General features: G+C 41.0%; 1 protein-coding gene across 1 annotated transcript in view; it reads right to left on the bottom strand.

Annotated features, from left to right (window-relative positions):
* LOC102375068 (G-protein coupled receptor 55) overlaps window positions 1-12,454 on the bottom strand; it is a 13,410-nt gene extending 956 nt beyond the window's left edge. Inside the window, exons 1-3 of the mRNA XM_025209424.1 lie at window positions 12,190-12,454; window positions 9,427-9,538; window positions 4,207-4,297 (exon numbers count right to left, since the gene is read on the bottom strand). Of these exons, the coding sequence (XP_025065209.1) occupies window positions 4,207-4,297; window positions 9,427-9,538; window positions 12,190-12,454 (468 nt within the window). The remainder of the gene's footprint in view (window positions 1-4,206; window positions 4,298-9,426; window positions 9,539-12,189) is intronic.
* Window positions 12,455-14,093: the final 1,639 nt, after the last annotated feature.

Here is a 14,093-nt window from a genome sequence, read left to right on the forward strand (position 1 = left end):
GTAGTTGCTGGAATTCATTTTTATTCTAAAACACAGAGAATAGGTATAAACTAAGCCAGATTATTCTATTTCAGATACATAATACAAACTATTAACAAATAACATTTTCAAGAGCCCCAAAATTCCAATTTAAAGAAGTGCCTTAAACATTTAAGAGCTTAAGACTCATTGGCTGCCTATACACGTGCTTATTGGTGTTTGAGTTAGAATCTGCAGCATTGCTGAAACATTACATGGCTGAGATTTTCAGATGTGATATATTTTTTTCAATTCATTCCATTTCATTCCAAACGATCAATTTGGAGGTGCTGGAAGAGGTGTTTTGAAGAGGTGAATAATCAGCACTTCATGAAAATCAGGAATGATGGTATGGATATGGCAACTTCCACAGCTGAGGCAGCAGTAAAGCTCAGAATGCTTAACTGCATTCAACCCCATAACATGAAGTGTGGTCCTTTTCTTGGGATCCTTTCTTTTGAGCATATATTAACAAAATGCTTCTATGTCATAGCAGCGATTTAATGAGCTGGGAGTGTCCTTGTCTCCCCTGCTTTTAGATATGGCACGTTGTAGGGTGCTCATGGTGCTTCTGTTTTTGTGCCTGATAGTTGTGTGTGAAGGTTTGAAGTGGTGATTTTGGGGACGCTGTGGGTAAATGATTTCCTGTTAGCAGAGAAAGCCGGACTTGTTAGCTCAGGTGGGCTCCTGTACATGTGTGGAAACCTCTATGGGCTCCTATGCACGTGTAGGAAGCCTGCTCTGTCATGCTGTAATTCCAGTGCTGGAATTAATTGAATCTGCTGGAGCCTGGAAATTAACATCCTCCAGCATCACGTGTATAAGAGTCTTCACACAGAAACATAGTGGCAGGGCACTTTAAAATAAAGTTCATTTGCCACCTCCATTTTTCAGTGTGGGGACGCTGTTGCACGTGACACTCTCTGGGTATTCTTAATAACCATGGCTCTCAGAGCTGCGCCAATTAAAGCACCCATCCACACTTCCTGGAGCATGTGTATAAATGCCCTTAGTTCCTAATTGGGGGAGGGGGGGGGGATTTGGATTATCTCTGCCTTAGGGTTCTGAAAGAACTGGCACCAGGATCTCCAGCAGCAAGGATCTGTAGCAAAATGGAAATAATACCGTATGACTGAAGAGTGGCAAATATTGCACTTCAGTTTAAAAAATGAGAAAAATGATCTGAATATTTGCATACCCTCTAGTCTGACATGAATAGTACACCAGCCTTGAAACTTGAAGGAACGTATGTTTAAAGACCTAGACGTATATGGAAAATGGGATAAAATGAAACAAGAGTTTTTATAAAAGGTAGCTCATGCCAAACTCGCCTCATCTTTCTTTCATGAAATAACTTATTTATTTATTTTTTATAAATAAGGAAAGGCAGTGGACCTAATCTGCATGGTTATTTTGAAATCACTTGATATAGTACTGTGGGTAAAAGTACTGATTGAGCAGTAGAAGAAAATCAGTGCAAGAACTGTTGGGTGGGTAATAAACTAGCTAAAGGAGGTTGTGCCAAAGGACACATTTTGGGCTAGAAGAGGTGTTTAACTTTTTGTGCATTGCTCACCAATAAAAATATTAAACAATCAGTTCCAGGACTGCTTCTTGAGAACCTCTGGAAGTATGAGTGTAGAGGTAAATGTGGTCTCCTTTCTTCCCGGTGAAGCTTTGCATGGACTACTTGAATATTCACTGTGAAAGAGAGATTGTGCAACAGTAAGTATGACTAGTGTCATGCTTTTAGGTTGCTGATTTGGAAAGGTGATACCTTTTGGTTTCTGTCCTCACCCTTCTGAGTAATTTGCAGTAGAGTGCACTGTCAGTGTTTCCCTTTTGTGAAACTAAAATTGGAGCTGCTTTAGTGAAACTGTGGACTCATAAGTCCATATGCTATCAGTAGTTTCCATTTATTGATTCAAAATCTGTTCCCACAAGAAAACATTTGTACCTATTAAACTTCCTTATATAATCTATATCTTAATGTAGAGTATAAGCAGGGACTGACTCAATTCTCAGTTTTGCAGATTTTGCATAAATCATGAAATTGGGCATTGTCCTCACAATCTGCAAGAAAAAATCTTACTAGAAATAAAGTTCTGCTGCTGTGGCCCAGCTGCAGAGCCTGCTGGGGGGAAGAGGTGTGATGGGAGCCACTGGCATGAAGGGGAGCAGCCAGGATGGTGGTTGTTACCCCTCACCACTAGCTGAGGGCTGCTGGTCATGCAGCCCACCCCTCGGCCAATCAGTGGCAAGGGGCAGAGCCACATGACAGAGCCTATGTGGCCAGTCAGAAGCATGAGGAGGACCCCTGTGCTAAACCCATGGAAACCACAGCTGGTCCCATGATCGAACTGTGATGTCCGCTGCCTGCCTCCTTGATATCAGTGGTAGGTTGCTAAATAATAGGTGGTGTTTATAATAGTAGGATCATAGGAAAGTAGGGCTGGAAGGGACCTGACAAGGTTCTCTCCTCCAGGCAGGATTGTCCCTGACCAAACCATCACAGCCAAGGAAGGAAGGAAAACTAAAAGTCAAGAAAGAAAGGTGAAAAGGGGCCGTGTCTGTACATCTTCCTGTCTGACCCTCAGCAAAATAAGTGACATTGAGTTGCTTCTGCTTTGGTATATTAAGGACTATTTATTAGGCCAGTAATTTTCAACCAGAGTGTCTTGAGATCCTTTCAAGGATGTCTCGGGGTGTCACACAATGTTAGCAGAGTGTACGCACCACAACTTTTGCCCTTTCATGCGCTGCAACTGTGTGTCTGTTTACACAAGCTGAGTTTCCCAACACTTTTAAAGTCTTTCTTGTGCATTAAACTAAAACGCCTCGGACGTAGTTTAGTTTAACTTGCTAGGAATTAACGTTGCATCCATGGATTCATTGCATGCAAACACTAAGGCATTCAGACATGTAATGAGCCTCTTTGTCCACCAGATGCCGCTGCGACTTTTTTGTAGTTAACCCCTCTGACTTGCTTCCACTTTTTTTTTTTTAATTTCTTGTATGGTTTGCTGGCTCCCTGCTTCTACAGCTGCATGGCGAGGCATGGGCATGGGGTAGCTGGGGGCCCCAGGCTGGAGGCGCAGCACTGGACTGTCCTGCTCTCCTGCAGTGCTGGCCAGGGACCCGACTTCATTTGTTTTAAAACCTAGTGCATGTAAACACAGATGCAGTGCTCCAAAATAAACAAGTTAAAATTTTATAAACCTGTTTAATTTAATGAGGATTAAAAACCGTGGTGCATACAGGCTCCCAAAGTGTGCCAACATGATTCTCAAGATAAACCTAGAGATTTCAAATATCAGTCCATACAACTACAAAAACATTCTGACCGGTTGTGGTATTTCCTAGGTCTTTGCAAAAGAATTGTTTTGTACTTTTTGTGTAGTCAGAAAATGAGTGAAAACTAAGATCTGGCATTTTCCAAGGTGTTCCTTGAATCTATTAAGGAGTATCTTGAGATTAAAAGGTTGAGAGCCACTGAATCGCATGAAGATGGCTCAGAAGTGACCCTGAGTGGATATGAATTCTCTTCCTGCTTTCCCCCCCTTCCACCTTCCCAAGCACTTTTTCCAGGCTCTCCTGAGACCGAGACCCATTGAGTACAGTCTTGGGGTCCACTTTCAGGACTGGTCTGTGCCATTTACTCTGCCTATTTGCTGGCCTCTAGTATGCCCATACAAGAGTAGGTGAGCGGGGCTTATTTGTCAGCAGTGAACCTGGGGTCAGGAGGGAGGTTGTGTAGACTTGCCCGTAAGCCCATACAGTCAGTCATTATCAACTGAATTTTAACTTCCTTTCTTTGCAGTACAGGAATGGAGATAGATTAATAACTAAACTAGAAAGGAAATGCTGTAGTTGTCCTAATAAATTCCTCTCATAGTCAATAATAACTCAGAACTGTTTCTTCCGTTAAGCAGACCTTGTTTATTTCAGTATCCTGCATCATTATCCATGTTAACTGCCAATTACTTTTGGATGTATAACAGCAGAGTGGAGCTGTTTAGTACAGTAATTAACCATGGATCTAACTTAACTGGAGATGCATGATAGTTTGTTTTAGCTTTTTCTCCCCATTAGATTGTAATGCTTGACTGAAAAAATCTCAGTCATTTTTTCCTCATCACACTCATTGCTAAAATCCTAGAAGTGTGTCTTCTGCTGTAAGATGCATACTTTTGATGTTCTCTTTTGATCTTTATTAGAAATCATCCAGCAAGTCTGAGCTAGTGCTTTGAAGTTAATGTTTCTGTTAAGCTCTTTGAAACTATAATGTAAATGAAAATATGAGTTACTTTACCTTAATCTTTTGGCAGCCAGGCCAGTAGAGACCGCTTCAGGCAAGCTTCATCTGTAGAACGAATTTGTTTCCTATACTGTACAAGGCATCATAAAAGAGAATGGCATTAGTTGTTACCACATCCTTTCTTTTCTTTTCCCCTTCTGAAAAGTAGCATATTTTCATGTTTTAGTGAACAAAAGTGAAAATGAAAAAAATGTTGTAAACAGCATTTGCTTTTGCGGTTGGTAATAGCAGCAATTGAAATGGGGGATCTGTTTGACTCTTCAGTCCAGTTCTATGCTAGCCATGATTGGAGCTGCATCAGCTCATAATGAGCACTGGTAGAGAGGTCACTAGATTGCAATATATTCTATACTGGGGTTGCCAGAGGTCAAAATTAGTGGAGGGGGTTTTGTACTTCTTGGGGTTCCTTCCTCCTTGAGGTTGCACTAGATTTCTGGCTAATTTGCATGCTGGAGACCAATACCCTGGGTGGCTAAGATGGCAGCTAAAAATTAAAATGCTTGTATGCATGAAGCTATTACACTATTTAAAGGGCATGACTAAATTTTAGACAGTTCAGGGGTCTCATTTGGCAGACTGTGGCTGCAATTAGGTACATGCTAAGAAAGGCAGACCGCTTACTCTTAGGTGCTGTGGAGGGGCACATTTACTGTATTTATCCCTGAGCATTGATTTGCATGGTGATTTGATGACTTGTAACTTTCCTGAGCTGATAATTTCTGCAAATACTAAACTTCATATCTCATGTAACTCCTGTCCCCCCACCCTCTCCTCCCGACAAATAGTCATTTTTCCAATGGATCCAGATTGCTCTATATTTAACAAGCACTTGGTTTCTGTGTGAAGTACTGAATATCATTTTGGAAAGATAATGATGATTTTTTTTTTCCAAAAGGAGACCAATGAGAGTGCCTTGCATGCTCCTTCCTGCAAGCTGGTTTTAAAAATGAATCTTGCAAATTCTAGTGTGGCAGCTCAACAAGATTTTTCATATGCATGATACAGCATAGCACGGCAAAATCTGAGGACTTTCAGGTCCTCTTTTAGAATACTGACAGGCAGCCCCAGCTTGTTATGGATTCACCTAAAGAGATATACAGCTGTGTTAAATCATGAATTTCAAATAAAGTTTATAAAATATAATTTGGCTATAGTTTAACTGATGCTCTATTACAGCAGGTTTCACTTAATCACATATTGGTTATTTATATATTTTGTTGCAGACTTTTGCATTGAACAAAAACATTTTGCTGTTATTTCCAATTACCCAGTTATGATAAAAACCAATATGAAAATATTTTATTTTATTGTATAAGCTGCATTTAGAAACAGAAAACCTTGGATCCATTAATGGAATAGTACAAAAATTGAGCAATGTGCAGAGACTTCTGCTTTCATCAGACAATTTTAGCATAATGGTTCAAATTTATGCAATGATTTTGTAATGGTGAATGAATGCATATGGCCTTGTTAATTAAAAAAAAGACATCTCCAGATTTTTTTTTCAGGTATACTTCATATGTTACCTCTCATTAATCACTGTATTAGCCTTATTCAAGCATGTCAGGTCAAAGAGAGAGAGATCTGACTTATTCCATGTGGAATTTTCTTTTTCTTATTTACGTACTTATGGTTATGTGAGGATGCAATGGCACATAATGTGATTGAACAGTAATTGCCATTGTTTTTTATTCATTTCCCAACAAGTCTTACACAGCTAAGACACAAAAAACAACTTTCAGTACAATGGTATGCTATGGCTGTGAATTACACTTCCCATTTCTGGTCCATTCTCATGCTGCTCATTAGCATAGTCTCTTACATACATAATTTGGGGGTGGGGTATGCAAATAAAAGGCATTTATTATATTGCTTTTCAAAACTGCAAACTTACATTTATTTAAGGAAGAAAAAAATGAACATGGCTCAATTCTGTTAGTAATGTGTGTAACCAATATCTTGCTGCAGAATAGTAGATCTGTGTTAAAATTATGTTATGCAACTACTTGCAAAATATATTACTTCAATTGGGGCAGAAGCTGTCTTTTATAAATGTGAAAGCAATGGTTTCCATTTAGTACATTTTGCAGTACTGAAGTAACTCTAGGGGTGGGGAATGCCCTTTGAGACATCTTGATCTTGAGAGATTCTAATTTTTTTCTGCAGAATGAGGTAAAAAATGATAGTACATCATTTGAATGGAGCTTCAGAAATCAATGGTTACCACATATACATATGTAAATATTACTTGACAAGCCTTACTGTTTCCAGTTATTTGAATGTGAGGTTTCAAAGAAGAAAAGCAGAACAGATCTGAACTGTCTAGTCACGTCAATACATTTTGCAACAAAATCTTGAAGCACTCGGAGGAAAAAGCACTTTGACTCAATTCTCATTCTTTGACAGACTGCCTAGGTGCAGCATTTCAGACCCAAAAGTGGGTTGCAAGAATATATGAAAGGGTTACAAGCAAACTTTAAAAATGTATTCTCCTCTTAAAGGAGGAAAAAAAAGTGGGAAACCATGCATTTTCCCTTGCAGACTAGTAGAGTTCCAGCTTCCAAGGGGCTGCTTGGGGTCCCCCCTGCCCCACACACTGGGAGGCTGGGGCCTGGGGGTGGGGAGCAGCAGGTTGGGAGTGAGGGGCACTGGGTCAGGACTGGCTATCAATGTTTACAAATGGGTACTGATATAAAAAAGGTTGAGAGCCACTGGACTAGGAGACTTGGAGGAGCCAAAGGATTTTCAGTCCGTTTTCTCATCTTGTATTGAAAGGTAGAAAAGCTCAATAGATTCTAACTACTCTGCAGTTGTGACAGGATCTTGGAAGTGTGATTTCAATATTGGTGGAGGGAGGGAAGGGGAAGAAAATCTCCAAATACCTGTAACTAGAGCTGTCTGTGATCTTTTTGAATATCTATCTGTTATCAAGATGAATGAAAGCAGGGCTACTTCTTTTGTCTTTTCTGAGACCCTTTTCCAAAATGAAAGACTCAGGCAGAAGTGTGGCATTTAATGTTCATAAGCGCCTACTGCGTTCTTACCAATGAACTGTATCAAATGGAAACAAGCAACAATGATTCAAGGTAAATATTTGCTTGCAGCGGCATGTCACTACAGAACTAAATACTGATACTTGATGCATGCACCATAGTGTTTTTGCTAAGTAATCAGCAATAAGCTTTTGTTTTATGTAGGTTCATCATTTATGCATAAATGGCACATTGTTGAAATTAAGTACTTGTTGAGAAGCTAGATATTGGTGGTCTTCCCTAGGGGTTAAGGCCCAGCTCAGGAAACAGCCAGGAGTCTAAAGTAAAACCATAGGCAACAACCAGAACTAAGAAGGAACGACTGCACAACTATAACTCTTTGACCAGAGCAGTGACTTTTTTTAAAAGTAGTTTTGCCCCAGTAACTGTACTTTAGACAGCATAAACTTCAGTGATCTTGTCAGTAGATTCTAGTATTGTTTGTTTGTTAATCATACATTTTTAGTTCACAAATATACCAAATGCTAGAAGCGAAAAACCTGAGACCGAGCCTTCAGTACCTAAAAGGAAGTTGAAGAGCGAAAATAACAAACTTGCAACAGTGAAGCAAAGGAAGAAAAGCTCTTTCTGGTAGGTGCATCTGGCTTCCCAGTTTCTAAACCAGAACATGTGGTAAATGCAGGTGTAAGTTAAGATAGGCGGCAGAAAAGAGTTATTTTCCGAGTGAGCAAATATCTATATAAGAAAATAGATTTATAGAGGAAATAGTCACACAGTAATAAACCACATTCATTTGCATTGCAGTTTTATCAATTCTGCTTGCCTTTATTACTGGAAATACATTGGAGTAGTCTTTGGTTTAGTCTTCAGAAATGTCTGGAAGCTGTTGCTTTGGTTTTATTTAATAGCCCATATGAAGTAGATTGGAATAAAAAAATCACATTTTTTTTTATGGACCAGGTTCTAAGCTGTGTAACTTGTCATATGTTAGTCACAAGCAATACACTATTGTATGGTTGCTGAGAATGTGAGTTCATGTCTTACAAACTTCAGCAGTTATGTATTTTCTGATGAAAGATGCTACATGAACATGATGTGTTAGGCATGCAAAGATGTAGTACTGTATTACCTTGCTGTTGAACCATATTGCAGTTAGTTGTTCATTTACTTGATTTTTAAATCTTTCTCTTTTTAAAGTTGGGAATGTACAGGATGGTACCTTGGAGACTAGTTAGTTCAGAGAGGCAAGAACTTTCATAAGCAGCAACCTACTTGGGCAGATGGTATCGGGAACAAGAATATGAATGGGTGTGGATAACATCTGATGAAGAAGGTTTTTGCTTATGGAAGCTCATGCCTTTCTGAACCAGTTAAGCACCTTACTGACTGCTTTCTTGCTCCCTTCTGTTTTTTTTTGTGAGGTACAGATGGCCAAAACTTGTGTTTAACTTTCTCATTAACAATGGAAGAACCAGCAGCGTTCACTTTCCTCCAGGCAGTCCTCGGACTTGCAACACAATTGGTTTCTGAAAACCAGGTCTTAAGTCGAAACGTTGTAACTTGGAACCAATTTTCTCATAAGATGGAATGTTATAAAGGGGGGATTGGTTCCTGAACCAAGGCCCAATACCCTATTTTCACCAAAAATACCCCAGAATTTTGTACTCAGTCAATTTATAGATGAGTAATATAGCTACATTAATATATTTTATATTGTGAATATCAATCATATTGATTTGGAAGGACTTCTTTGAGGAGACTTTGCTGGACTTTTTGAAGGGTTCTTGGCTAGAGTCTTCTCAGGAGTCTTGGCTGCAGGGTTTTTTTTAAGAAAGCAGACAAGACTCCAGAAAGTGTCCAAGGAATTTTGGACAGATGTTCTCCAGGGAGATGAGCGACCCAGTGAACTTGCTCGCTGGCATGGCATTGCATCGGATCAAGCATGTTAAGTTAAAACGGGCGTTGTAAAGTTGAAAGGGTGTCAATATATAAATTGTAAGTGCGAAATGTTGTAACTCAAAACCTTGTAAGTCAAGGACTGCCTGTAGTTGTAAGAGTCGATTTACTGGTACATCTCACTTGCTCTGCACTGCTTACTTGATTTGCAGCTTGCTTTGTATCTCTAATGGTACAGGGTTGTCAGAATATACTGATAAAACATAGTCCATAACATTTGTATCCGTCCCAACACTCATACAGTTTTTGTAGACTGTTTTGGGGAATGTATCAGTTTTAAATTTTTCAGTTGCTATCTGGAAAGGCAAAATGTGGATTCCATCATGTATATTTTTTCCTGTTTATCTAACAAATAATGACTGTTATGTGATAAGACTGGTAAATGAAATCACAGTTCAGTAATAGGATCATCAGTTTACTACAATTTTGCACAAAAACTACCAGCTAATTTCACAGCTATTAGATGGTAAGAATTTATCTTCTATCAATGTAGACTGGCTGGAAAGCCAGGGACCTAAAGGGGGAAAATGGTGTATCTCAATCATAGTTTTCTGAGCCCTCTGGTTTCTTGTTGCTAACATGTCACATTGCAAATGCAATATGATGGATATGATTCTCTCTTCTCTTACATCACACTTTGAGCAACATAATATAATTACAGGAATTTTGTGGACCTTTAATGCCATTGATTTAAATGGAATGGCTGGTCAGATTCAATATATGCTAAACATTCTCTGGAATACACTATATAGCAAACCGAAGTGAGGAATTATGCCTTGGGACAGTTTCCTTGTGAAAAGTCCATTCCAATTCTCAGAAATTGGAACCATTATCATCCTTTATTCATTGCAATTGTATAATTAAACAGAATTACTTCCCTTCTATATGCAATATTCCTTCAAAACTAATGGCTGAGCACGATGAGCTAGATCCCTATCTGGTGTTTAACCAGAACAGTAGTCTGTGGAGCTAACTTGATTTACTTGAGCTGAGAATCAAATCCTACATGTCATTTAATTTTGCATTGTAATTTTTCCTTGAGGTTTTAATGATTACTCTTCTGGCCAAATTTTGTCTTTCTTTTGCAGAAGCAGAACATGAGGATACATCTGTTTTTACCAGTGCGCTTGCTCACTCTTGCGTTCTCATTCTGTGTGTTTCTGGGCATAGGCAAATCATCTTTTCATCTGTGACTTGCACAAAAGAAAAGATGAGGAAAATGAAATAAAGTTCATTGGCCCTTATCCTCTTTTCTTTTGCTACAATCAGATCCCTCCATTGGCTTCTCTTTCGCTTTCATAGAACATCTAAGGACACTAAAAGGAATATGCCTATAGGTTTCTGTTCTACAAGAGAAGGCTCAAGGAAACTATAAGGCACCTGGGTCATCTCTAAGGCTCAGGCAGTCCTGTCCTCCAGACCTTAAGTGCACTGACCTAGCTGCTGCTAATCGAGGCCAGCTGACCTCCAGCCCCTTTCCTCTGATTCTGAAGCTGCGTTTTTTTTTTTTTTTTGGGGGGTGTCTATACACGTGCTTCAGGGTGGAGGGGAGAAAGCTGTAATTAGAGTGGCTCCAAGAGGGGAGTGGGGTGGTGGGCGCTAGAACTAAAGCTCATGCAACGTTCAATGAGCTTTAGTTCAAGTGCCTTCACCACCATTTTGAAGTGGGGGAATGCTGAATACACGTGACACAAAGAGTTCTGGAGTGTGTTTAATTAGCATACTCCAGCAGATTCAGTTAATTGGGTCTGCTCTGTGTGCTAATTGTCACACACTGGAGGAGACCTTTGGCACATGCATAGGTGCCCTAAAGAACTCCTAGCACCTGAGGCTTGCTGCACAACATACTGGTCTTGAATCTCTGATCACCCCCTGTTCCAGCAACATCTCTAGCTTCCCTGGTTCCTGACTTTGCATTCAACTTGCTTCTGGATGTCAGTCTTTGGATTCTCCCTGCTGACCTGTTTCCTGACTCCTGACCATGGCTTGGCTTACTCTTGGACTTTGCCCTGTGGATAATCCTTTGGACCTGGTAATTAGGTTTTGATTCCTGGCTCCTGACTTGTGGCTTCTGATCCATACCCCTGCAGTCCCCAGCTCTATGCCTGCCTCTACCCACTACACTGGCTGGCCTAGTGGACTGCAACAGAGACAGTCTGCAGATCACTTTATGTTGGCATTTCAATGTCTTTTGCTACTGGTCCTGTCTTAATCTTGAGCAAATCCAGGGTCAAACACAATTTTTTTTTTTTTAAGATTCCAAGGAAAAATACTTTCTGCATCAGAACTCCAGTTGCTGGGGCAGCAGGTTGCCAAATATTATACTATTGTGTCTGAAAATGAAACAGGATTGTGATGAGGCCCCTGCACAGAGCAGTTTAGTGATCCTCCTTCACCGTCTTGAGAGCTATGGAATGTGAAGGGTCTGCTCGGTCGTACTGTTATCACAAGGTCACTTCATCCTCTTTAAGCAGTAATTCAAGCTTAAATTTGGGGGGAAAACCTGGAAACGAATCAGAAGGCAGATGGGGATAAATAGGATGGCATCCAGGCAAATTAAGATTTATGGAATGGTCCCAGATTAGAAAAGCTCATAGTTCAGGTGTGTAGAGGTGGCTGAGGTAAATAAATATCAGCCAACACGACGGTGCCCCTAGGAAAACTGTTTCCTTTATTTAATGCAGGCCTTCACTTTCTGTATGTCAGAAGCTAAGGCAGCAGGTGCCCTCAGCTAGCCCTGAGTGGGCCTGGCTACCAGTGGCCTGACTACCCTCACTGCATAGGTGTCTGCCTGATAATAAGCAGCAGTTCTTCCAGTGTCTAGTAGGCTACTCAGCAAGACAGGTGCCCCTCTGTCTAGCCTTGTGCTTTTGATCCCTTTTTCCTTAGTCCCCTGGATCCTACCTTTTGATTCTGAGTTTCCCAGTCTCTGGGTCTTGCTTATTTTCTCTTGGTTTCCTGTTCCCTGGGTCCTGCTTGGTGGCTTCCCAGCTTCATTCTTATTCCTGGTTCCTGCCTGCTGACTCTTTGTTCCAGACTCTGGCTCTGATCCCTGTGCTCCAGACTGCTTTATTGGTTCCTGATCCCTTGACTCTAGTTGGGACCCTTGCTTTCTTAACCTTCTCTGTTCCTGATCCTCTAAGGCGTGACCCTCTATAGGCAAGCCCATACCACCATCATCCTGGTTGAACCCATGACAGTACAGATGTTTCTGATGGACTTCTTTCTCTAAATTTCACATGGCTTAAGGTACATAATTGCAACTAGAAAGTAATGTATTTTGGCTTTTCTTGTCTTCTGAATCAGCACTTTAAATGGAAATGGTGTTTTGATTATTGCTGCAGAGAGAGAACCATGGTTTTAAACAGGTGTGAATTCTAGTGAATAGTATGTGGGATCAGTCTCACTCCTTGAAGGAAGTGTCTTTATTTTACCAAGAGTACTCTGACCCAATATAACTCTCACATCGCTTGGACAGTCTAAAACTGCCATCTCTTCTTGGTTGTTATCCTGTGGGATGGGGCGTCTTTCAGGGCAATGCATCCTGTTCCACTGCAATCTTTGACAAAGAGCTGGCCTCAAGGAGATAGCCACAGACCTTCTCTCATTCCAGCTGGCAGAACTGACTTCGCCCAAAACAATGCATACTATGTGTTGGCACAGACTATTGAACTGACCATTCAAAGCTTCAGATCATGATTTGGATTCGGGGATGATTTGGAGGCTGAATCTACAAATCTGAATTGAATCGCTGGAAGCTTTAGGCTTTCTGAATCATTTCGGAAAAGATTCAGAGATTTGACCATAGGGTATAATGGGGAATTAATGAAATATCTATAACTTTTGTTGTCTTTTGGCTGATTCAGATGAAATTTGCAGGGATGGTAGCCTCTACTGGGAGCATGATGTGTGTCAAGCTTCAAGAAAATTGAGGTGCATGCAGTTTCCCAGAAACCCTTGCACCTAAGTCCTGAAAGCAAAACTCGTGTCACAACTGTGTGTTTTCACTCTACTGTGGCTTAACTGCAGGGATGCTAGCCCCTGCTGAGGCCATGAAGCCTGCCAAGTTTCAAGGAGATTGGTGCAGGGGTTTGGGGGAAACTGCACCTCAAACTGCACACAAGCAAAACTCATGACATGGGTGACACTGTGTGTGTGTTAAGGAGCAGCAGGGTGAAAGCTGCAGCCTGCTAGCCCCTGCTGAGGCCACAAAGCCTGCCAGCTGTCAAGAAGATGGGTACAGGGGCTTCTAGGTTCTGGGGCCCTGCAGCTCTGGCTGCTGACAGGCATAACTCATGACGTGTGCTTGTGCAAGTCTCTCTCTTGGGACATGGGGGGTGGGGAGAACTACTGGAGGCCTGGCTGTTAAGTTATTGTGTTACCAATCAATCATGATTCACTCAGGGACCAGCTCAATACACAGTATCTAGCTACAAGATAATGAGTTAATGAGCAAGGGTTAACACCTACAAAACCACAGACTAAGGAAAGGAAAGAATCAATATAGAGCTGAGAACTGCTTCTGCCGGAAGACAGAGACAGACAGTTGCACAAGCACCCATGTCATGAGTTTTACTTGTCTACAGCTTGAGGTACAGTTTCTCCCAAACCCCTGCACCTATCTCCTTGAAACTTGGCAGGCTTTGTGGCCTCACCAGGGGCTACCATCCCTGTAGTTTCACCCCACTGTGCCTTAATGCACACAGTGTCACCCATGTCATGAGTTTTACTTGTCTACAGCTTGAGGTACAGTTTCTCCCAAACCCCTGCACCTATCTCCTTGAAACTTGGCAGGCTTTGTGGCCTCA

This window comes from Alligator sinensis, unplaced genomic scaffold (assembly GCF_000455745.1).
Source record: "Alligator sinensis unplaced genomic scaffold, ASM45574v1 scaffold572_1, whole genome shotgun sequence".
Taxonomy (NCBI): Eukaryota; Metazoa; Chordata; order Crocodylia; family Alligatoridae; genus Alligator; species Alligator sinensis.